At 44.1% G+C, this 25,251-nt stretch overlaps 3 protein-coding genes across 4 annotated transcripts in view; all 3 read right to left on the bottom strand.

The window, feature by feature from the left end:
• Nucleotides 1-3,185: 3,185 nt before the first annotated feature.
• Nucleotides 3,186-7,928, bottom strand: cdkn1bb (cyclin-dependent kinase inhibitor 1Bb). The gene is made up of 3 exons (XM_035641792.2): nt 7,000-7,928; nt 6,628-6,755; nt 3,186-4,775 (listed from the first exon to the last, which is right to left on the bottom strand). Exons 1-2 carry the CDS (start codon nt 7,454-7,456, stop codon nt 6,640-6,642), a joined length of 573 nt encoding a protein of 190 aa, XP_035497685.2. The 5' UTR covers nt 7,457-7,928; the 3' UTR covers nt 3,186-4,775; nt 6,628-6,639.
• A 1,570-nt stretch (nt 7,929-9,498) lies between these two features.
• Nucleotides 9,499-14,056, bottom strand: yars2 (tyrosyl-tRNA synthetase 2, mitochondrial). Its single transcript, XM_035641787.2, has 5 exons — nt 13,133-14,056; nt 12,159-12,326; nt 11,001-11,156; nt 10,586-10,756; nt 9,499-9,880 (listed from the first exon to the last, which is right to left on the bottom strand). The coding sequence occupies exons 1-5, from the start codon at nt 13,957-13,959 to the stop codon at nt 9,721-9,723; spliced, it is 1,482 nt and encodes a 493-aa protein (XP_035497680.2). The 5' UTR covers nt 13,960-14,056; the 3' UTR covers nt 9,499-9,720.
• Nucleotides 14,057-14,908: 852 nt separating this feature from the next.
• Nucleotides 14,909-25,251, bottom strand: part of pparab (peroxisome proliferator-activated receptor alpha b) — a 28,084-nt gene continuing 17,741 nt past the window's right edge. For both annotated transcript variants that reach the window (XM_035641788.2, XM_035641790.2), the window contains exons 5-7: nt 22,272-22,471; nt 19,257-19,710; nt 14,909-19,071 (exon numbers count right to left, since the gene is read on the bottom strand). In XM_035641788.2, the coding sequence (XP_035497681.1) occupies nt 18,827-19,071; nt 19,257-19,710; nt 22,272-22,471 (899 nt within the window). In that variant the 3' untranslated portion in view covers nt 14,909-18,826. The remainder of the gene's footprint in view (nt 19,072-19,256; nt 19,711-22,271; nt 22,472-25,251) is intronic.

The following is a 25,251-nucleotide window of genomic DNA, read 5'->3' as shown; positions in this document are numbered from 1 at the left end:
CTCAGCCCCAGGCTCTCACGCGCACACACACACACGCACACACACACACACACACACCTCTACTCACACGCACGCACACGCACACACCGCAACGTTTTGAGGAACCGAAAGAGACGTCCGACACACTTTCTGCTGAATGAAATAGTTTTCCCGTATTGATACAGCTTTTCCTGGCTCTCACAAATCCAATTGGGCTGTTCCGAGGCAACATCCAGTGACCCCGCCCACTCGGGGCATTCCATGCAGGCTGACACAAACGCTCAGAGAGATGGAAAAATAATACAGTAATTCAGATGCAAGTTGGCCTGCTGGCAGCCTGTTGGAGGCCCGTGGCAGAAAGAAAGAAAGAAAGAAACAGAGGGATGGAGAGAGAGGAAGGGGGAGAGAGAGGGATGTTAGGTGTTTGTTTGTGGGCACTTCTTTCCCCTCATTCAGAGCCCAAGGTGCCAAGGGAATAGCTCGATGACGTGGGTTGTGGCCTGGGCAGGAAACATGGGGAGGAACTTGTGGCTTTATATTAAGTGCCGGGGCGGTTCGCAGGAAAAGATAACCTGTTTCTGTTGATATAGCAAGGAAGTGTGAATTCTTGGCAGATGCGAGATGTCGCAGAGAGAGGAACAGGCCGCCGATGGCGTCCACGTCTGAGTGACTGGCTTACTGGAATTTTTCTTCGAGTTCACCGTGGTTTTGTTTGGGCAACTGTGGACGGTGTGTTACAGGAATGCGTTCAGGGACATTCCTGCCGCAACAGAAAATGTGCAACATCAGACCGATTATTCAGTCTTCTCGATGGCCTCTTGAATTAACTGACCGGGTTATCAGTGGTCAGTTTTTGTGGTGTTTACAGAGAAAGGGTTTAGTTAAATCCGACACAGACTTCAGAGTGGGACACAACTGTGTGAGAGGATTGTTGAGCGATTAGTCAGTACCGAGGAAACACATGGGATGATTAGACATTATCTGTCAAGGTCATTTGAAAGTGAGTTAAAGACAAGGCTGGTGTCTCACACACACACACACACACACACACACACACACTACAAATAGCATATTTAAATATATTTAGTATATGAAATAAAGACATTTCACAGAAACTAAGGTCTTTGTCAGAAGGTGTGAGTGTAATTATTACATCAGTGTGGTGAGGTTTTACTTGTCATTGCCTCAAGAAATGAGAAATTGCCCCATATTGCACACAGCAAGTATTTCACACCTCCCACATCACGTGTGAAATAAACAAAAAAAAGTGAATCTAAAAGGCTGCATGTCTCACACACACACACACACACACACACACATGCATTAGCATTTTCAATTATCCCAATCACACTATGTCTCAATTTATTTTTATTTCCTGAAAAATTATTTTAAAAATGTATAGTGGAGGGGAAAAAAATAAAACAAAAAAATATATATATACTATATTTTTTTATGTGCCATTTTTGGCTTTTAATAAAATATTATCAAAATAAATTGCATACCATACTAAAAGTGTCTTATTCAAAGTAGATATGACTGTTGAAACACACACGTCCTCCTCCTCTGCCTACATCCAGTCAATCAGTCGACCAGTCAGGCACCCAGTCAGCCAGTTAGTCAGCCAGCGAGCCACCTAGTCGAGCAGTCAGACAGACCCCCAGTCAGTCGGTCAGTTAGTCAGTCGGTCAGTCGGTCAGTCGGTGTGTCTGCTGTTTAGGCAGGGTGGAGGCTCGTAGACAGGCCCTTTGTCTGGGCAGAGAAGCCCCAGACACAACAGTGGCCAGCCCCGGCCCCTCACAATGGCCCTCCACACAAAGGCCCACACACTGGGACAATAGGCCGGTCTCAGAGTGGGGGTGGACGGCTGAGCTGAGGTTACCCACCTGCACACTTCAGAACCAGACCCCCCCACCCCCACCCCCCTTTCCCTTCCACACACAGAGCCCCCACCTATCCAGGTTTAAAGAGCTGCTGCAGGTGTCTTCCTGTATCAGTGGCACGAGGAGGAAGCGGGGAGATGCCATGTAGTGAAAACATTAATTTGGGTTTCGTGGCAGCAGATGTGCCACGACGGGGGCCAAGACATGTGAAGTAAAGTCACCCACAGGTCAAAGGTCAGAGAGCCGTGGATTAGGGCTCTGCAGTGGGCGCACATTGCTCACATGATGAGAAATAATGACAAGTTCAAATTGAACAAAAACAGCTTTGTCTGGAGGCGGTAACGTGACAACTAGGTTTTGCCTCTATTGGCACCTTTTTTATTTTTAAATTCCAGTTATGTTTTAAACTAACAAGATGTCATCGCTGGAAATAAGGACCAAATCAATATTTTTTTATGTATTTAAAACATGTTAAAATTTTACTTAAGTGTGTATTTTTTTTTCAAATAAAAATCTTGAATTTCTAATGATAATTTAAATAAGAGGTACAAAATACACAATGAAGCCAAATAGAGGTTCACCAGTAAACTTTGAACAGTTTGCAAAAAAAATTTCCTTCAATAACTACAAATAAATAAATAAATAAATAAATAAATAAATATATATATATATATATATATATATATATATATATATATATATATATATATATATATATGTGTGTGTGTTATTGGCAGGAAAAAATAAGATACCAATTGAATTTAAGACAACACACACACACACACACACACACACACCACAATTAAGGGCAAACACTCACTTGCTTACACACACACACACACAAATACAGATGCTACTGATGCCAGTAAAATAGTAAAAAAAAAGTTTAAAAATAATAAATAAATAGAATAGCTGCAGTATTTTACCGTGCAGTTGAGGGTCGTATTCGGAGCTCTAAACACTTCCACTTTTTCCATGAGCCATTCCCATCACTGAATGTTACTGGCTGCAACAAGTGGTCTGCTTTCCCCATTCTCCTTTCCATTGGAGGACCAAAGTGTCAATCATCAGCCTGCTCAAAACGCTGGTGTATTCATATTGGGAGTGTCACTGCATTATAACAGGATGCTGACATGCACAGAAATCCTCTCTGCACTTCTCAAAATGTGTCTTCATTTTTGCACTCATTTTCGTATGGTTATCCTGGCGAAAGGGAATATTTTATAGAAAAAACTAAATAAAATAGTGAATGTGTGTGTGTGTGTGTGTGTGTGTGTTTTACAAAGAATTTATACCAAGTGTAAAAAGCAACCAGGGTCCGACAAATTTAATTTTCTCTTTTAATTGATTGCAACACATTTTATAACCACACATTACAAAATGCACATCAAATATTTTATCAGGCTCAGTTTGCAACCTTATCGATAAGAAAACAAAACAAAACAAAAAAACTACCAAAAATATGCTTTTACAAAATAAGACAATTATAATAAAGTAAATGCCACTTTGGATAACCGTAATCAAAAACCCACTTATTTTTATTCTACATAAAAAAAACTTGACATAAATAAGTTAGTATAATTTCTCAGTGTTTTTACAAAATTATGTACAAAAGGTACATTGCAAAGATTTACACAAATACACAGGCATGGTGACTGCATTTTTCTGAGACGAGCGGTTTTCTCTCCAATTCCAGGTGTACACTGGTCTCTTTGAATCTGACCCACACTTCAGGCGAATAGAGGGAAGCTTTTAGATGCTCACATTTGCATCGTCAGCAGGCTAACAACATTGGTGGAAAAAAAAAGAAAAGAAAGAAGTACAAACATCGAGGAATAATAAGCCTAGGTTATCACAAAGAAACACAATGTGAAGTCAACTATAAGAAGCAAAAGGCAGTGTTGGCAACCATACTGAAAGCAACCATGTATTTGGTATTGTAGGACATTCAACCCTTACTAGAAAAAAACGAAAAACCTCCTCTCTGAAGGTTGATGAAACAATAGGAATACAGTCAAGGAACCTGTGCAGTTTGTACGGTCTTTGTCCTTCAACATCTGAGTACCTCACAACTCCAGAGAAAATTAAACACACCGTAACAATGTGGCCGAGGTGTGCACTAGTATTTACGAAAAAAAAAGGAAAAATATATATATTTATATTCCAGATTTCAACTGATGCTAAAAGCACCTATCACAAAATAAATAGGACTTTCTTTAAATTACTCTAACAGAAATATTACTGCTTTTTTTTTCTTCTTCCCTGTGTTGATTTCCTGGGGAAATTGTTCTTGTGGAGGAACCTGCACTCGGTGACACTGAAATGACCAGGGGAAGGGGGGAAAAAATGAGCTTCATTTGTACCATTTTTCACTGCCGAGTCAGAAGGATGACGGAGCGAAGACACACTGTTCAGAAACTTTAAGAAGCCATGATTTTGTTTTAAATGTAGCAATTAGGGACCGTGTCAGAGTCACACTGCCTTTCAGAAGATAAAAGAAAAAAAACAACAGCATTTTGGAAACATGTATCAAACTACACTGCAATTCTTCAAGTCAAATCAAAATTCACACCTTTTTACACAAAGGATTTCTTTTCAAATCATAATGTTATCTTATGTGCTACATATGGAGAGAAATATAATATAATATATATATTTATTTACACACAGGTAGTAAAAAAAAAAAAGGAGCAAAAAGGGAAATCAAACCTAATTGCACACTGCTACATTGACTGCTTTTAGAGGCAGTAACTTTTAATTGAGTGCCACAACTTTAGTGTTTCTATTCAGTGCTTCAACAGCGTCCTCCCCGTCGCCAGGAGAGTTGATATGTTTCTGATGCTGTGTAGTTCCTCTTCCACGAATCGGCCAACACTGAATTTTCCCCCACACAAAAGGGAACAAACATCGTCGGCTCTGTGGGAACAAATAAGATAAAAGAGAAGGAAAAAAAACAAGAGGTTAAGACTTAATTTACGACAGGGAGCACCATGTAACATGCAGGAAACTTTTGCTAAAAGAATCTAGAGAGGGCGGAAAAGTTTGTGCACAGTTTCACTAGGCATGTGAATAGGAAATTGCTCCTTGTTCCTTAAGCACAATTGACAAAAATTTGGGTTTAACTTTGAAAACATCGAGTGGGAAACGACACGGTGTTACTCACTGCTTATTGCATACAACAGCACTGATGCAACAACTGCTCGGTCATTCATTCAAACGACTGGGAAAGAAATATATGATGAAGACAGCAGATGGTGTGATTTTACATCAGCACTTGCACCATCTTACATTTTCTGCTTATTCAATTCTTAATCATTCTTTAAACTGCGGTTACCATAGGGCAAAAAACAATAACTACAGGGCATGCCATTTTTCATATATATTTTTTTTGAGAACAATAAACCTCCTTGTCTACCGTCATCATCATCATCATCTATGTACATATTAATACATATTTACCCCTTTTTAAAAAAGAAAAACAACAACAACCCTGTGTGTATGTAACGTGTATACTAAAGGGACATGACTGGGTGTTTATCCTCCACTGCAGCCTTGACAGTGCACATGCCGCCACGACGGTGCAGATTTCAAGCCCACTCCCCCACTCGATTTCAGTCGTGCATGGCTCCTCTGCACAGGCAGATATATGTGTGTGTGTGTGTGTGTGTGCCTGTGCAGAGTGTGTGTGTGTGTGTGTGTGTGTGTGTGTGTGTGCATGTGCAGAGTGTGTGTGTGCCTGTGCAGATTGTGTGTGTGTGTGTGTGTGTGCCTGTGCAGAGTGTGTGTGTGTGTGTGTGTGTGTGTGTGTGTGCATGTGCAGAGAGTGTGTGTGTGTGCGCGCGTGTGCAGTGTGTGCGTGTGCAGAGTGTGTGTGCGTGTGCAGAGTGTGTGTGCGTGTGCAGAGTGTGTGTGTGCGTGTGTGTGTGTGTGTGCGTGTGTGTGTGTGTGTGTGTGTGCGTGTGTGTGTGTGTGTTTGTGTGTGTGTGTGCGTGTGTGTGTGTGTTTGTGTGCGTGTGTGTGCGTGTGTGTGTGTGTGTGCAGAGTGTGTGTGTGCAGAGTGTGTGCAGTATGCACTCTCACTCAGAGGCCGGCCCCTTCCCGTCCCTGCTCTGCTCTGAGGGGCAGTGGCTGCTGACGTGTTACTACTACACTGTTGTTCAGCACTTGTTGTTTACAGTGCAGTCGGAAACTCGGGCTCGCCGCAGTAGCCAGCGGTTGTAGTAAAAAAAAAAAAAAAAAGAATAAAAAAGAAACAACACGAAGGAGAGAAAAAAAAGGTGTAAATGTGCAGCAGCCATGTTTTCTCTGCTCGTTCTCTCCCTCTCTCCAAACTACTCTTGCATCGACCAAGGTGCACGAGACCAAGTGCAAAAGAAAAAAGAAACTTTTACAATATCCACTACAGTCCGCAGCGATTGGCACCAAGTGACAACGCCTCCGAGGTGCACACTCGCGCAGAGCAGCAGCTCGCCCTGACAGTCGCAGCTGCACACTTTAATATAAAAAATGAAATCAAAAACAAACGACGTGCTCACTTCATATCGACTGCAGAAAAAAGGGGAGTCGGATTAAGGAGCGAGGACACCAACCACAGAACACACTGACTATCTTCTGTCGTGTCCAGCTGGGAGGGGGGGGGGGGGGGGGGGGGGGGGGGGGGGGGGGGGGTCTGTAGTTACACCACTCACAACAACCATAGCGATGCAGCACACAACAGTTATTAATAATAAGTTTGCTATAGCTGCATACAGCGGGGACAGTGTCTTACCGCCTCCCGTGCTCACGTCAGTCTCTCGGGGCTGCTCTTTCTGGGTGTGTGCTCTGCAGCGTGGCTCCGACTCGGACAGCTCACCTCCTCCGAGCTGGTGTGCGACCTCTTGCTCTGCGCCGAGGTGTCTGCGAAAGCAAAGTGAGGAAAAAATTAATACTACAGAAAAAAAGCTAAAGTTGCTGCATTTTTAAAAAAATTTTTTTTAACTATGTTCCTTCGGTTTTTTTTTTTTTGCAGCATATTATCATTTTTCCCCCCGGTGCACTTCGCCCAGGTGAGTGGGGGGGGGGGGACCACAGTCCCTGGATACCTGTTACACACACAAATGCAGCCGGGTGGAAACAAAGGGGAACGCTCGTCTCTTCGTACCGTGACACGCAGGTCTCTTCCTCAGCCCGGTGCTCTGCTCCGTGTGCTCCATCTGCCCGTCGGACCTGCCGCCGTCGCCGCCCGTCGCCGCCGCCGCCGTCGCCGCCACGACGCAGCTGTGATTCCCGTTTAAATCCACATTGTTATTCCCGGCGGAGCAGACGCCCTTCTCCCTGCGCAGCGGCCGGCGGTAGAAGTCCGGGACGCCCGCGCAGTCCACTAATTCCCACTCGAGCCGGTCGTTGACCAGCGGCGTGTGACTGGCGAAGTCGAAGCCCCACTTGGCGGAGGCAGTCTCCTCCATCTCCCGCAGGTGTCCCTTTAAATCCCTCTTTAACTCTTCGTGGTCCACCGAGCCGAAGAGGCTCCTGCAGGCGGACGGCTTCGGGTGCTCCGACACCCGGGGGTCCGTCCGCTCCAGCGTCGGGCTCCCGTTCGAAAGTCGCACATCTGACATTTTCTTTCGCCCCCCCACCGTCGCGGGAAAAAAAAACAGATCAAAACAAAACAAAAACAAAAAAAAGGTAAAAACGCAATTTCTCAAGCGGCCGGGTCCAGTTTCCACGAGAAGAAGAAGAAGAAGAAGAAGAAGAAGAAGAAAGGGGGGCACCGCTCAAAAACAACGGGTATCTCCTCGTCGCTGGGCGAGATCCACAACAGGCGTGAAACGACTCGGTGCCATGCACGCGTCGAGCTGCGCACGGTAACGGCCGCGGTGGGACGAGGCCGAGCGTCGTCTCCGCGGAGCGTGAAGCCGAAGTGCACCGGGACCGGAGGGAGCCGCTCTGTCAATTTCGCCCCGCGGTGAGAGAAACTGCAGGCGAACCGTCTCAGGACCCAATATGGCGATTGAGAGATGTACTTGGGATTGAGAGGGGAGCTTGACTTTGGGGGGTGGGGGGACGAGGAGAGGGATGATTGACACGCGGAGCTATTTAAATGCGGAGCGGGGCCGCTCATTGGCCGGGTGCGAGTGAGCCCGCCCACTTCTCTTAAGGTGGGAGCAGCTGGTTGCGGCGGGCTGCGACATCCAACACACGTCTTCATTTTACACTAAATACACCCCCCCCCCCCCCCCCCCCCCCCCCATTAAAACGAAGACTGATTTGGCAACGAAAGATATGGCAACTATAACATGTTAAAAAAGAGACAAAAAATGATTTACCTCATCTTTTTTTTAAATTAGTTTTAATATTATTCTTCCAGAGAGAAAATATAATGTTTTATTGTTACTCTGTCTTTATTTCAGCAACAAGTTAAAAAAAAAGGGAGATTATAACCATCTATGAATGTTGTGTGCAAATTTAAACATTTAACTGGATCATGGGACATATGAAGCAGTTTTAATAACAGGCGCTTAATAACAAAAAAAACAAGACTTACCTACAAGGTTGAGTTTAGGAAATAATGTCTTGTTCTAAGATTAAATTAACTCACACTAACTTGCTTTCTTCCATTTACAGGACATGTTTTTACCTGTTTTTTTTACCTTTAACCAATTTTTTTTTTTTAACATTAGGTGAAAATACATATTTGTATACAAATATAAACTCAAAGGTGGTCAAAACAATCTCCGATAAGATTTGGAAAAATAAATTGCAAAGGTAAAAACCAGACTTTCAACCCAACTGTTTAAAAAAATGAATTGCTTGTTAAGATTCCACCTTAAAAGAGATGACATTTCTGAACATCCACAGACTGAAGCTTCAAGGTGTGGGTCCTCTGCTGTAAGTATTTCTACCCCCCTTCCTCACCCAAAATGTCAAAACTATCCAGTGATTTCCAGTAAAGGAAATAAAGTTTCAAATTAAGTAAGTGTATCTCGGTGACATGGTATTTCCACAAATAATCTGGAGCCGGGTGGGGTTAGTCGAGGTCAGCACACACCAGACCCTGTCCTCATCTCCCCAGGAGAAAAAGACAAGAGCAGATGGAGGACTAAAAACGCCACGCACATCTCAAAATGTAATAGTCTGCAAATGCATAAAAAAATCTAATAAAAAACACAGTTGAAAGTTAGATAAGACTTAATTACACCACTGTGAAAACTCTGGACTTTAGGGGGAAATATAATTCTTATCTTCAAAAAATTATCCTGGCTATTGAAAAAATAAAATTAAACTAATCCAAAAAAGAATCCACACGCAAAAGTTCATTTGTTTTTGGAATTTTTCTAAAATGTCTTTGTTCTTTTGGAAGTTTACACTCAACACCACAGAGAGAAAAAAATCAGCTACATTCAGACAGATGTTGGCCTCATGTTCACATCAAACTGAACAAAACACGAGTGACTTGAATGGTACCATAGCCCGTTTGCGAGAAATGATGCAATTGAATTTTTATTATTAGCAATTATTTACCTATGGGGTCACAGCAGGCTGTGTGGTGCAGCTGTGGCTGCCTGCAGCACCAGCACACATTGTGACTGGGACCATGCTGCCCCCTAGTGTCCACTTTGTAAGATCTCTGCAGTAGTACAAATTCAACAGGAACGCAGTCTTTAAAACAAATGATTTTTAATACCTTAACTTTTGATAAGTGTCACATCTGTACATATACATATTTATATGGCAATCATTAAGGGTTTCAGCTACATCAAAGCCCATCTACCAAGATATCAGTCCATCCATGTCTCCTCTCTTACCCTGCTAAGGTGTAGTCGCCTACCTTCCCAGTCCGTCCATTACAGTAAACCGGTTCCATTGCCAAGAGCAGGCGAGTTCAGAGGCTGAGCCACTTGATGATGTAGAAGTTCCTCTTGCCCACTCTGAGCAGGCTGAGTCCGTTAGACAGGATGTGGAGTTTGGGGATCAACACTTGTTCCGGTTTGTCTGTCCGCCTGTGGTTGATCCACACTGCTCCGTCCGAAAGCATCTGATACCTGAAACACAAACGTTTATGCCGTTAGGACACGGTTTGCTGTACAATGCTGATTGTCACAGTCGGACGGTGACATGCATTGCTACAAAATACAAAAATGAGCATGCAAACCATAAAGGCTGCCTCCTAACATACTAAATTAATTCCCAGCATTCACTGCTCCTCCTTCAGTTTTATATCTCTCTAAACTGAATATTTGGACTCTTGTTTGAATAAAAGAGTAATTTGCAAATGTCATCAAAGGCTCTTGAAAGGCAAAGAAATATATGTATTTTTAACTTTTGGCATTTTATAGATATAATGGTTAGTTGAAATAAATATATTTGTTTTGATTTTGCTGCTGCCCAAATACAATGCAGTTGAACTGATATTTGTGGTTCACAAAGTGATCAATGAAATTTAAAAAGTCAACAGCAACATCTTCCTCCAGAAATAGTGGCCAATAACCTGCAGAATTAGATTGTCGACGGTTATCTTTGGGACTACTTCTAAATAAATCATCTGTATGGAAACGAGGTATCTGCATCTGCATCTGAAGTATGTGAGAAATGGTTTCGTGATTTCAGTGGACTGACCTTTTAACTTTAATTCACCATTTACAGGTCAAGATGTTGTTTTTTTAGTGACCATATAAATTATTAATATTGACTATTGGTAGTTTTCACCCCGGAATTGGATAGAAGGAAAGCAAGACTGGGGTCGTTACCCTCTGGGTCCCTCGGGGACTGCGTTGACTCTGCGGCAGGCTTCTATCACGGTGGTCCCCGGCTCCAACAGCAGCTCATGGAAAGGCGCCTCCTTGAAGAGCTCCTGAAGCTCCTCGTCGCTCATTTCCTCCAAGGCCTGCACGCTGCTGTGGTACAGTGCGTTGGTACATCTGCAATGATAATATTAAAAATTACTTTTCATGCCTGAGTAAGTGAATTGTCCCCTCTGCAATTGGGTCAAAGGTCATCTGGCAGCTACAGAACTGTAACCGTGGATTTGGCATCTTGTAAATAACACTTATTTATTCTCCAACTCACTTTTGAAAGAGTGGCCCATAAAAAATAACATGAACATACCTGTAAGAATTTTAAAAAGCATTAAATATCACATTCAAACACAGAGTCTAATCTGACCTCTTGGCAGATTCGAGGCCGTCCTTTCCGTGCACCAGTTTCGTCACCTCCGCAGCCAGACGCTTATGTGCGAGCCGTTTACCTGGATCCTCCCTCTGCTGCTCCATCAGCCTCTCCACCTCCGCCAGAGGCAGGAAGGTGAACAGCTTCAGGTACCTGTGAAAAGACCCCACAGTACACCTCAGCCTCCTGTTACAGTGCAGAGAATATCTGCGGACCTACCTCTTCACTTTTTACCACACTTGCTCACGTTGCAGATATAAATGGGTCATTTTTTTACCTCACAGTCCACATGCCATAGTCCATAATGAGAAAAGTGCAAATGTGTCTTTTAAAATGTTTGCAAATCTATTAATAATCTAAGTTTGAAATATCATTTACAAAAGAATTCAGACCTTGTGCTGTAGCACTCTGAATTGTGGTTAGGTGAATCCTGTTTGCTTTAATTATCCACAAAATGAGCCTAAAACTTGACTGAAGATAACCTGTGGCAAAGTGAATTGATTTGGTATAGTTAAGAAAGACACATCTATGTATATGAGGTCTCACTGCATGTCAGGACAAAAAGCTATTAAGTCCAAATAATAGTAAGTCCATGAAATTGAGTGGCAAGACTTAAATCAGGGCACAAGTATGAAACCATCCATTCCTAGATTTGTGAGATGGAAAAAGTATTGAACCACACAGCATCTTAAGTAGAGTTGGTCGTCTCACCAAACCGAGTAATCGGGCAATGAGGGCCTAAGTCAGGGATGTGACCAAGAACCCAACAATCATTTTAGGCATGAGAGGCCACTGCAGAGAAGGGAGAACCTGCCAGAAGGATGATCGTCTCAGCAGCCTTGCATCAATCAGGCTTTTATGGTAGATTGGCTAAAAGAGGGCCAATCCGAGTAAAACTTGGGAGATGGCCCATTTGTATTTAAAAGACTGAGAACATGAGAAAAACATAATTTGGTCTGATGAGACATGAACTGAGCTCTTCAGGCAAAACTCCAAACAACATATCTGGGGAACACCTGCTCCAGAGTCTGAGACTGGGGGGCGATGGTTCACCTTCCTGCACGTGATGACCTGATGCAAACAGCCCAGATAACTCTGGGTGTCTTTCACAGTTTCCGTGAAGGTGATTCAGATCTCGCCTTTATCTCCACGTACCCTTCCACGCTGGCGTCAGGCTGCCTGAGGAAGAACTGGTACAGTTCAAAGGGGGACGTCCTGTTTCTGTTGAGCCACACTGCGTTGCCCGCCGTCTTCCCCAGCTTGTCCCCGACAGAGCTGGTCACCAGGGGGATGGTCAGGCCGTACACCTCCTCTCCACTCACTCTGGAGACAGATCAGGGTTTCAGGTATCACACGTCACTAAAACGTAGATTGGTTCACACTGTCGAACTGCTTCTGCCTTCATTGCATACGTCATCGCAACATGGGGGTATGAATCTAATTCGAGTGGCATTTAATAAATACTATGTGACCGTATCTTGTTATTGTTTTACAAAGTTGTGATTAATTAATAAAAACGTGTACAGAATGTTTTTGTTTTACATGTGTGTGAAGAGGTCTGATCTGCATAGTCAAAGGAAACCATATTAGACATCAATAAGATTATTTTATGGGGGATTTTATATATGCGGGTTATACCATATATTGTGTTATAATGTCAATAGAAAGTGTCAAAGGGGGGGGGTTCCCTTATTTAAGCCTCAAACAATCAGTGTGAATTTAAGTTCAATATTTTATCTTGAATTGACTGTTGCCCGGGGCGACATAAAAGTCTGAAGAATTGACGACGGCCTCTTATCAATTCATACAAGTAACTTTTTTTCTGGTGCAAAGTGCGTTCACCAAGGTTCGCTGCAATGATGAATGACCAGCATGTTATAGGGGGTCTGGTACAGAGGCATCTTTCCATACAGAAGAATCTTTAGGCTGCTTCTGAAATAGGATGGACATATTTCCCCGTGAATGGACTCGTGACAGAGATCACACGAGAAGGACTCCAATCCGCATGAGACGCATCATCACTTCTCCCGCTCGGGTGACGTGTATCTAGGATCACTGCTGCACCAAATTAACAGAATGCTCGAAGAGGCTTTGAACCGAGCGGAAGTTCGGCGCGACGGGACAATTACTTGTGAATGAACTCGTGTCCAGACATCAGGTTGCCCAGCTGGTCGCCGCCGCCGAGCTGAATCCTGCAGCCGTACACCTGGTTCAGGTGGTGGAAGTCGTACGCCTGGAACACCTGGTAGGTGAACTCCGCCAGGCTCATGCCGTCCGCGCTCCTCAGGCGGGACTGCACGCTGTGGCGGCTGAGCATGGTGCCCATGCGGAAGTGCCGGCCGGCCTCCGACAGGAACGCCACGACGCCGCGGTCCTTGTACCAGCTCAGGTTGTCCACGACGGCCACGGAGCCCAGCGGCCTGCGGGCGTCGTGGACGTGCAGCTCGTGGTTGGCGAAGATCCGCTGGAGGCTCTCGCGGATGCTGCGCGTGTTCGCCTCCACGGCGGCCGCGGACAGCCGCTCCCGCTCGCTCGTCTTGCCGCTCGGGTCGCCGATCTGCGCCGTGGCGCCGCCGAGCACCGCGAGGACGTGGTGCCCGGCGCTGCGGAAGTGCAGCAGGCCGATGACGGCGAGCAGGTTGCCCACGTGGAGGCTGTCGGCCGTGGGGTCGAAGCCGCAGTAGACGGTCTGCGCGCCGGACTGGAGCAAGCGCGGCAGCTGGTCCTGCGCCGCATTCTCCGGGAAGGAGTCCTTCAGGACGCCGCGTTTGTTCAGGGCGCGGAGCAGCCCGCCGTGTGCCGCGGACGAGCAGTGGAGCCTGGACCTGAGCGCGAGGCGGAGACTCGTCCGCCGGAGGAGAACGCCGAGTCCATGCCGCCACAGAAAGCGGCAGGTGCCCGCCACGGGCGCAGCCATGTTGGACAGTGTGACGCGCAGGCAGAGGAGGGGGCGCATGGCGCGCGTGTCGGGAGTAGAGCGCCCCCTAGTGCACTGGACGTCTTATGGTCGCACATGCTCGCAAGCTCAAAAGAAAAAAGGGAAGATTCCCTCCCCCCCCCCCCCCCCCCCCCCCAAATTGAATTGGATTAAATCTTTATTTGCCATGTAAGAAAGTCCGTCCAATCATGTGACCCTGAGAACGAGCTAGAAATGTGTAATGAAAAATGTGATATGCAGGGTTTACCGGTGAGCATCTCGATAAACAAGGACAGTGAAGGTGGATTGCACAGTAGTTTCCCGGTTGGAAGACGACAGGCAGGCTTAGATTCTACGCAAGCAGCCACGCTCGAGTTTTACATTTTGCTGTCAACTGTCAACTTGAATGTCAATCTGCTTGTCAAGCCTAATTCCTCAGTATTAAAAAAAGACTCAGAGTCCGAGTAATGTGGCTGCCATTAAGAGTTTTAAAGTCAGGATATTTGGGGTCACTGAGGGCAAAGCCAGCATCTTTCCTGGGGCCTACAACCTCAGGCATGTATGTGGCCAGCTTAACCCTCTTTATGGCGCCTGGCACGTGAGGGGCAAAACATCTTCTTTGGCTCCACCTTGACACGACCTTGCTCCTACACCCATAGGCCACTGTAGTGTCACCATGACGTAAACAAGCAACACATATTTAACTGGGATCTTTAGTGCCGGGGCATGTGTTTGGCTTCAACACATGTCCATTTGTTACTGCAGAAATCACCAAAGTGGGCACTGTACTTTGAGTACAGACCATTAGATGGCAAATGTGCATCAGGTCCAGCTGACAAGAAATAGTTTAATATGTTCTCCATTTGTATTTTTGTCAGTGGACATTTTAGTCTAGCGAAGACACATTCTTTAGAAACCAAGCGTGGCCAGTCCAAAATAATATTCACTCTGCCACTGTCCATTCAAATTAAAACACACATGCACAAAATTAGGTGGATTTCAAAATCATTTTATTTTGACACCCATTCCATGTCAACTTGTTTCATTGTTTAAATGACTAGATATACATTCATCAAACATTTACAGTATTGTTACCAAGCCACAGTACACATTAACAACACCGCCATAGACACTCTGCGTTGTCTCTTTGCATGACACTATGGCCACAAAAACAAACTCCATGAAATCGAGGAAAAAAACTAAATCAATAAAATATCTAATTTCTTATGACTGCTGCCCACCGGTAACATTTTCTTCCGTCAGTTTTGGGGGGAAAAATCAAAATCAAAGTAATATTAATCTCTGTTGTTGTTGGTGTTTGTGTTTGCTGTAAGGCAGAGCAGTATAAACTTATTCTAGAGAGAATAAGTGACAGCTAGAGGAGGAAGAACAGTACCTCTCTATGTCCTGAGCTAGTTCAACAAAGGAAGACTAGGTTTCCCTGATACAAGTTAAAAACGTCCCTTGTCAATTCAACACAAAACAGACATTCCTAAGGGTAAGCAGACATCGCACAGTTACATTGACTTCTCTTACAAGGGCCCGGCTCTAGTGTTTCAACCATTATGTGTTTTGCTTTCAAAAGTCTCTCCATTCTTTAAAGCAAATCCTTCATTTTATTGTAGAGAATATTTTCCTAAATCTGCTGGGACATCATTTCCTGTCTGCGTGGCCCTCCGGTGCCGCTAAGGGCGGAATCTCGCTGAAGACACCAACAGTTTACGATCCTAAAAAGTGTGCGCGATCAAGTCAAGCCTTTTTAAGAATCTCTAGTGTTTGTATGGCATGGGCACACGCTAAGGCACAGATTGTTTGTGGTTAATCCCCCGGCATACTTCCGCAAGGGGGGGGGGGGGGAACCCCAGCTGCATTCAATGAAATCTGCATGTGGGACTCACATTCTGAGGAGGAGATATAATAAGTAAGAGGGAGCTGTCAGTAATCTACTCATGGCTTAAGAAATATTAGGTGAGTTAGCAAAATATAGCAGCGAGTGATGAGAGAAAAAAATTATAAAACAATAATATACTGCATTTCCACTACTGCATCTTTGTCACTGTAATAGCATGTGATATAATGGCAAACTGTGAGTGTGTTCACTTGAAAAAATGAAGGTTGGTTTGTTCAGTATGAAGAGGCAACTGTGGAGAATTTCTGATAGCAACTATGAAATTCTGTGCATATGTTAATCACCCCACTTGTTTTGACGTGTGCACCCTGAGAACAGAGTATAAAAGGAGGGGACTGGTATTGCATGATCACTGCTACTTGGGTTGTAGCTTGACCTTTGAAATAATGAATGTAGTTTTCATTATATTCAAAGGTCGCCGAGGTCAAGTTTGAAGCCGAGGTCAAGTTTGAATCAACGCTGTGAGCTTGTATGGCCCTGCACAGCCCTGGATGCTTTCAATTTAAACCATAAGAGCTCAATTCAACAGATAAATGAAGTGCAGGTTGAAATGAACTATATGGATCTTGTGGCTTTGACAGTTCTTTCTAGAAATCAGCGATTAACAAAAGGAATGTCCCCCAATGGGATTCAGATCTGTGGATATTCAGATTACCAATTGCCCTGTTACCCTTAAATCTATTTACACTGCACTCTTAAATCTTGCCATTTCAAATAAACAATGATCTGATTTAGACATACAGTGTATATATATACATACAGTATATATATATATATATATATATATATATATATATATATATATATACACACACACACACTTTAGTATAAAAAATACGATCCAATTCAATCGTACACAATTGTGTGGCATTGAAGCAAATACACATACAGTACATGAATACATTTGCTGTAAAATTTTAAAACATTTAAAAGGATTTACCAAACAGAGGAATACAAAAGTCAATCATTAGTACCTTGTATACCTCAAGAGTTCAAATCTGGGGGCAAGGAGTCAGTGTGATCATTTCAGATTATGTACAGTACCCTGCAAGTGTGACGCAATTTAAACAAAAGGTCCATTTCTCGTGACTGAATTTCAATCAGTTCATGGTGATTTGAGGAGATTTTGATTAGATTGAAATGATGGCGATAGGGAGCAATCATTCACAGATCCACATATACTGCATATTATCCAAACTATCAGACATCCATGTTTCCACCATTGACTTTCCTTCAGTAAAGAAGGTCTTTCTATTTTACAAAATGCAGTATGACGGGGAAAAAAAATACAGGAGTGGCGTTTTCAAATGTACTGTTATCATTAGCAGATGGAGGACAAAAAAACCCATCTAAATGATACCATATGGAAATGTGCTTGGTCTTCATCCATCATTACAATATATCCTTGACTAACTGTGAAAACTGTCAAGGCTCATTGTTTAGCTGTTTCGTAAAATCTGATTGGTTTTATTCTACACACTGAATCAAATAAGTGCATCATGGACACATGCTTGTGTTTCCCTTTGTCTTTTTGTTTGACTGTTTGTCCAAAATGAAAACAATTTTTTTACACTACACTGTGTAAGTTTCTTCTGTGAGACTACACCGCCATTCTTTTTTCTCCATGGAGAAGAGGAAAATGCTTTTCATCTGACATCATGTGAAAAAGTGCGAACAGAAGACCCCCACGTCTTAATCAACTGCATATCATGAGGACCCGAACACAGCCAACAACAGAAGGCAGAAGGACTGACAGGAGAAAGAAGGGAGTGAGACAACTTGACATATTGAGAGAAACAAATATTGAAATGTGATTTCGAAGAACGGGGACTTGAGTGAGTGAGAAATTACAAGCCGGATGAATTCATTTCCTGCAAATCCGCCCTAACTCTGCCTGTGTTAAGGTTGTAATGCGGTTTATCTCGGTGTTAGCCCTTGAATACCAGGCCACAAAACAGGACGGAGTGCCAAACGTCTGTGCATGTGTTTTGCCAAAAAGGGCAGTCAACAGAGGTCCAGTATAAAATATCAAAACAGCATATCACAGGCGTGTTTGTTTGTGCTTCAGATGTGCATGGTGGCACACGTGCACAGTGAATCTGCGCCCGTGTCCATTTCAGTCTGCAAAACCCCTCACATATTTTCTCATAGACTTTAAGATTTTGCCTCCTTATTCTGAAGTGTAAAAAAATACTATTGCCTGAACAGTTTGTGCACAAGTTGAATAATTCAGTAAGTGATGACAATCCACGCCGAGTCTCGAGTTTGTCGGGTCAGGAAGAGAAAACAACACGAAGGACGATGATCATTTCCAGGGTCATTACGAACACAGTATGGCCGAGGAGACTTACAGTACCAAGACATGACCGGGTTTTTTCCCCGGAGCCTGGTGACAGGTTTGTCTCTGGATATAAAAAGGTGAAGAGACATCCTGGAGGGCTCGTGTTCACATAACCACCCTTCACTGGCGGTCTCAATGCAGCTGCTGTCACTTTGGATGCTGTTTACTGTGAAGGTTTATGGCTCTTTGCTCTTTGACATCAGTATAAAAATCTACTCTCAAACATACTGCCAGAGGTGCAACTGTCAAGTTCCCCCGTTTTTTCCTCATTTTTGGATGGGGATAAGATTTTAATTTAGCATCCAGTGTTTTTATCAGTGTTTGGTCAGAGGAGGCTTACACAGCGGCTCGATCAGCTGTACTTCACATCTTTGCGTACACGACTTTTCTGCCTGGGACGGTCCTCACAATGGAGTGGACAGCACTGTGCCAAACCAAGGGAATCATCAGCTTCTTGCTTGGGCCTACACGGGACCTCTTGCGCTGATCAAAACTAACTCTCGCTGCATTACGTGGGTTTAAGTGGTTCAACCCTAGCTTATGGAGGACTTTCCTTCTTTCTTCTTCTCCTTCTTCCTCTAGTTGCTCTGTCCCTGTAAAAAAAAAAAAGGAGACGGTTTGTAAAGTGCCCCTCCCGGTTGATTCCTCCACAATCTTCAGTACATGTCTCTGTAGATCTCCTGCAGGAGCGGGTGCAGCGAGGTGTCCTCTGTCTTTTTGATCTCCTGCACCAGCTGTGCATGCTCAGTGACCAGCTGCCGGAGGTCAGCGAGTTTCTGCAGCAGCTTGGGGAAGAGGAACGCGTCGTCCGGATGGTTGGCCAGCAGGTGGAGCTGTAGCACCTGCACAATGTTCTCCTGCATCCGCTCGATGTGCTCCACATTCACCAGGCCTGGTCGGTCTAACCACAGTGGAGGGAAAAATAAAGTTGAGCGAGATTCCTTAACCATAATTTCCTAACGGAGTGAACCATCTGATAGACAGAAGTTTACGATTCGTGGAATTTTAAGCATTTGTTTTGAAAAAGGGGCAAACGGTTTAGCACATTTACGGTTTAATCATCAACGACATGCACCGCATCCTCACCTCCACAGCAGATGATAGCAGCCACGAACAGAGCCAGGTCACTGTCGTCCAGCTCCAGCGCATTGAACTTCATGGCAAACTGGAACTTTGGCTCCATCATATCACTGAAGGGACGCCGCAGGCTCTTGAGGAATTCGCGCGTGATGAAGCCCGAGCCGTACGCCACCAGGAGCCCGTCCTTGTTCATGCTGGAGGCGAGCATGGCGAAGAGAGCCTCGTACACTCCGTACTTCAAAAGAGTCACTTGATCGTTGAGGTCCAGGCTTGAGAACCCGGGGACGGACTTTGCGAACTCCGTGAGCTCCGTGACGGTTTCCACCGATGTGCACTGGCAGCAATGGAAAATCCGAACTTCTACCTCCCTGTCCTTCAGCACTCCTGCAGAGCCGACCATCTTGGCCACCAGTGTCTGCTCCGCCAGCTGGAGCGTCTCCATGTCATGGATGACGAACGGCTGTGGACAGTGGAGAAAGAAACACTCATGAGCTCAAGTGCTTCCAAAAATTTGTTTCTAACTGAAATGCAATACTGTGCACTGTGATTTTGGCGCACATCCAGTAAACAAACCTGACATGACTTGACTACATAAATATGGAAAAAACTGAATCAGCAAACCTCTTTACAGGAAAAACTAGTGACCGTGGTGTTTAAACTTTGCTGAAACGAGAGGCTAAGCCCAGAGCCTTTGTTGACAATTGAATATTTCCTCAGTGACATAATTACTCTCTTTTAACCTGTGGCTATGTATTCACGAAAGTCACTCTTGACACTCAAAAAAGAGTTTACGGTGCAAACACTTTTCGAAGAAGATATGCAAATTATCCTGCTAACGTCGTTGGAGAGACAGGTATACATGTACGCAGCTAAGCTGTGAATAGCAGTTTTGTTTTTTTTGCTTTGTCACTGTTCCCACAGTGGAAAAGTTACAGCATCTGATGAGCAGCTACACCTGCTGCTGCACATCACGTCGACGCTCTGGCTCACGGACGCTGTACTAAATGTGGGCTCGAGCGGCGAGGGAGGGTGAGGGACACGACGCCGCTGCCGAATTTTGCAGTCGACGCAACATCTGATTATCAGAGAACTTCCAAAATATTTTTGCAAAACAACATAGCAAAGTCAAATGTATTTCGTAACAAGGTGACTGTCCAATTTGATGAAGTTGGTTCCAAATTAATTATTAATCTGCTTGGAATGCCACACAGATATTTATACTATTTTTTAAGTAATTATCTGCTGCAAACTGGGGTGAAGTCATTTTCATTTTTGACATTCATCAGTTTTCTAAACCTGGATCTTTCACAGTTTTGGGACATGTTGGAGAGCTCATTCAGGAAGATGTTGCACAGATTTGATCAAATCAAAATCACCCAAGATGACGATGCAGTGGACAGCGCAAGGCATTGAATGTCTGCCCAGTGTGCATGTCACTATAGGCCCACTGATAAGGATGCCAAGGGGTTTGCTAAGGCCTTTTTCCCATCTAACAGCTGTGAAAGTTGTTAGAGGATGTAACAGACCCATGAGAGGTGGTTTGATGTCAATAAATTCATAAAAGAGTGAGCTATTGAAAATGCAAACTTTAAAATATGCATATTAAAGCAAAATGCTCAATGATAAGGATGCTAAGGGATTTGCTAAGGCCTTTTTCCAAACTAACGGTGATCCTCTGGGGGCCATTCATTTCCTCAGTTATGATTTCAATACTGATCATTAGTCACAGTCTTACGAGATCCTCAACTATAATTTCTATTTTAATCTCATTCTTTTAAATCGTTTTAAGGTATACACAGTAGAGTGCACTAACAAGGTATTGACATTCCTATAGGGTTTTCTTTAAGACACCCTGTCAAGACCGTATGTACTGTTTAGGTGACTCATCCCACCGCAAAACCAGTTGAGTCAGAAAATAAAATAGCAAGCGCCAACACTGACACAAAGCCTCAGTATACGTCCCAGACATCGAGCCTGATGAGTCAGAACTGACGGAAATGTTCTGCCTCAGATGAAGTGAAGAAGTTGTTCACAACGAATACACACTTTCCAAAAAGGTGATTAATCATTTGAGAGATTTTGAACAGTCCATTCAGTGGTAATATTCTCTTTCAGGCATTTTAAAACCCATCTCCTTGAAAATATAAAACAATTCAGAATCAAGGTTATGTTACTTATTAGCATTTGTATGAGGAGGTTCTGGCAAATAATAGATTATGTTTTTCATGGCAAGTTCCGTGTTGTAAGAAAGTGCTGGGACACGATGAACGGACTTTAAAATCAAGGTGGATCAAACGATATGTGCATTTCCAACTGAACGCTTCCCAATGCCTGCATGACTGTCTCCGATCCAAATGGACACTTATCCATGTGAAAGCTTTGATGTTCACAAGCGGTGGGGAGGGGTCTCTGTTTGAACATGGATGTGCACTTGGACTGGCCTGTCCCTCTTGACCCTATTTCACACCTACACAAATCCACCATTGGAATTTGCAACTCTGGCCTGCACTCCCTTACCCTACCCTTACTAACCCCTGTTCTACTATGAAAAGAAAGCGAGGGGGGGGACCAGGCTGCAAGGGAACATTTTTGGTGAGTTTGTGAATGGACAATGAAAAGAGTGCAGGAGTGAAGTGAAACGGGGAGGGGGAGGGGGGCAAAGTGATGGGCTCATACACTGGCTCTGTATTTCGATGAGAGCATGCAGACGTTTCCCTGTCCAGCCCGTGTGTTGGCTCGCGCTACGGATTGAGCAAGTTATTTCTGTCACTGTCTGGCCGCACGTAATCTCTGAAGTTGTAGCTGCCAGGTCATATTGAGAAATGAGGTTGATTGCAAAGTTTCTGTGTGCTCAGAATGACGATAAAATCACTCCAGTGGGGAAGAAATGAATAACATGCTGCAAGACAACATGTCTTTGACCTGTGAGGAAACTCGGGTAAGGAGGAGATCGAGCCATGTACATGCAATACACAAGCGCACGCAGACACGCACGCAACCTACTAATCATAGTCAACATACAGGGGTGGTGGTCTTGCCGGTGAGAATGGTTCGAGCCTTGGCCTTGTGCATGTTGAAGTTCTTGAGGTAGGCCTCATAAATCTGCCTGGCCAGCGTCTTCTGGTCGGCTATCTGAGGGTCCCCCACCTCCCTGTCCCCCGTCACCATCTCCGCCTTCAGCTTCAGCTTCTCCGACTGGGGCATCCGACCAAAACGGATGGCTGTGGAGAGCAGAGAGTGAGATGACAGAATGAACAAATGAGTTTTGTAGAATTAGTCATATTATGTGCATTGCGTTTACTGTAAAAGCCAAAACACAAATCAACGGACTACAACTATTATATGAGAACAAAGAGAATACACAGAGAACTTTGAAACAAATCCAATTGTGGAAAATGTAAAATAACCACAAAACCACAGTAATCACTTAACCAAGAAATCTGGAGAAATAATTTCCAAAACCTCTACAAAGATGAAGATGAAGAGAAATGACTCCAACATATGTGCAAAGAAAAAAAAAAAGCTACTTCCAAAATAGCATTTCTACAAATGCACAAAGCATCGTTTTCCATGAGACCTGGTGCAAAAGCCTTTCCGACCCAATCTATGGATCAGCGGACAGTATCCGGTTGTATTCTAAATAAAAAATATAATATTTAAAAAGAAATCAGCTTTCAAGGCTCCCACCTCCCCCCCAAAAAACAGAAACACAGACCAGTTGACCATAGAGAGTACATTCAAAAGACAAAAATGTCACCTACATTTATTGAAAATAATCTTTAAGTGCTCTCTATGCTTGAGATACAGATTCTGGTTAAATATGGGTCCAAATATTTTGTGTGTGATCAAGTCAAACACGTGGTTTTGTAATATTCTGGTTCATGCGAGAACATATATTTTTTTCATCAGCTGGAGCTACTGGGGATCCTGTTAAATTGCATTTAAGCCAAAGTGCGGGTCCACACCTTTTGCTCAGAAATTCATGGCAATATTTAACACTCGCAGGCACGCAGGCACGCAGGCACGCACGCACGCACACACGCACACACGCACACACGCACACACACACACACACACACACACACACACACACACACACACACAAACACACACACACACACCAAAATGAAACACAAGAGCATGTTAGTCACAATAACATTAACAATAAAAATCCACAAACAGGCACTGAAAGCTTTGACCCACCCTAGATCTCTGTTAGAAAACTCCTTTTTTATGTATTACAACCATAGGAAATTATGAATGGACACACGTTACTCCCTATTATGATGTGTGTTGGAAGTATGAGCATCAGTTGTGTGAAGTGTGTGTCAACACCGCAACAGAGTTGTTTTTTCTACGAGAGGATGCTGGAATCTCTCAGACGGACTGATCCCATTGGACTAATGAGATTAGAGGTGAACTGTTTTTAACCCTTCCTCACACACACACACGCACACAACACGCACGCGCACGCGCACGCGCACACACACACACACACACACACACACACACACACACACACACACACACACACACACACACACACACACACACACACACACACACACACACACACGCACACACACACACACACACACACACGCAGGCACACTTACTGTCCGTGTTTAAAGACTATTAAAGGACCAAAGGGAGATCTGATTCCCCCGTTGTCCAACGTGCCACCCACGAAATCCAGACGGAGAGACTCGTACTGAGCAGGACTGAGCAGGGATGAGATACCGAGCTGGCAGACAGCATGAGGGCCCATTAGATTACTGCTCACAAAGTGGATGGATCATCTGAAGCTGCTAAAGCTCCACAGCGGTCTGCTGGGCAGGAGCCAGGTCTAATTAAGATGAGAGGAAGTGAGTGATGCTAAGCTGAGCATAAATCCATTACCTAAGGGATGAGTTTGTGTCTCAAGTTTGGAGGGGGCGTAACCGTCGGAGCAGCCTGTCATTCAGTGGAATCATCTGTTTGAAAGAGTGATTTGTGGAGGACGACAGCAGCCAATAAACACTACACTACAGTCGGACACATTGCTCTCTAGATTTGTCATTTTCTCACTTACTACATAAAACATCAAATGATGTGTTTACTACACTGCATCCTGTCACATGAGATCGGAAGGATCATTAAATTGCCAGATTCAAGATTCTTTCAATTGCTTTTGTGTAGTGCGACAATAAATCCACTTTGCCGCTGTTGCAACAGCAAATACGTGATGTTGTCGGGATAGCATCAGTTGGAAAAGAACTAAAGCGTTGAAATGCATTTTGGGGCGATTCACATTTAGACGAGATTGAGAGGTCGAAACTTTATCCTATATCCTTAAAATTAAATTGTAACATCTAACGCACTGAAATAAATCAATTTCAGGGGGATCATTTATTCATCTGAAGATCAATCAATTGGCAATGGAGACAAACTGATCGACAGACCTCCAAAATTAGCAGCGCTGTGGTCTTGTAGCATCTTTGACCACCAGACCTCAAAAGATCGGGTTGCACGTGCATCTCAAATCTCCTTCCTCCCTCTCTACAGTTACATTTAGGCCCATGGAACTTAATACACATATACCGTAAGAGGAAGTGCAGCGAACAGAAATACTGCTTCTGCCGCGCTTTAAGGCCCTATCGATATCCAACTCTAGGCTGTGCCTTCAGGAGCTATTTGAGGGCGGCTTTTCAGGCAATAACCCCACGAGACACAAGAACGGCCTGTTTTCCCACATCCACAAGTTCACTGTCACCAGTATGGAATATCTGCACAGTGTGAACAGTCTATACGTAAACGCACCTATCACATTGACCTCTTTCTGGTAGAAATACACCAACAGGACGACAAACACAGGCACCTGCAGCTCAATTGGGACGGCGACCCTGTCGAAGGGTCAGCGTGCCATGTTGTATGTTTACACAGTCTCATACTTTGACCTCAATATTCCTGCATTTCAAACAAAGATAAGCAGCAAGGAAGATGACATCTGATGGAAAGCTTT

The sequence above is a fragment of the Scophthalmus maximus genome, chromosome 7, assembly GCF_022379125.1.
Source record: "Scophthalmus maximus strain ysfricsl-2021 chromosome 7, ASM2237912v1, whole genome shotgun sequence".
NCBI lineage: Eukaryota > Metazoa > Chordata > Actinopteri > Pleuronectiformes > Scophthalmidae > Scophthalmus > Scophthalmus maximus.
This window is presented reverse-complemented; position numbering and strand designations above follow the sequence as displayed.

Coding starts and splice junctions, on each gene's coding strand:
- yars2 (XM_035641787.2), bottom strand. CDS start 13,959: ATGCGCCCCCTCCTCTGCCTGCGCGTCACACTGTCCAACATGGCTGCG. Junction 11,157..12,158: donor CCTGACGCCAGCGTGGAAGG/GTACGTGGAGAT, acceptor GTCTTTTCACAG/GTACCTGAAGCTGTTCACCT. Junction 10,757..11,000: donor GGCCTCGAATCTGCCAAGAG/GTCAGATTAGAC, acceptor TTATCATTGCAG/ATGTACCAACGCACTGTACC.
- cdkn1bb (XM_035641792.2), bottom strand. CDS start 7,456: ATGTCAGATGTGCGACTTTCGAACGGGAGCCCGACGCTGGAGCGGACG. Junction 6,756..6,999: donor GAAGAGACCTGCGTGTCACG/GTACGAAGAGAC, acceptor TTGCTTTCGCAG/ACACCTCGGCGCAGAGCAAG.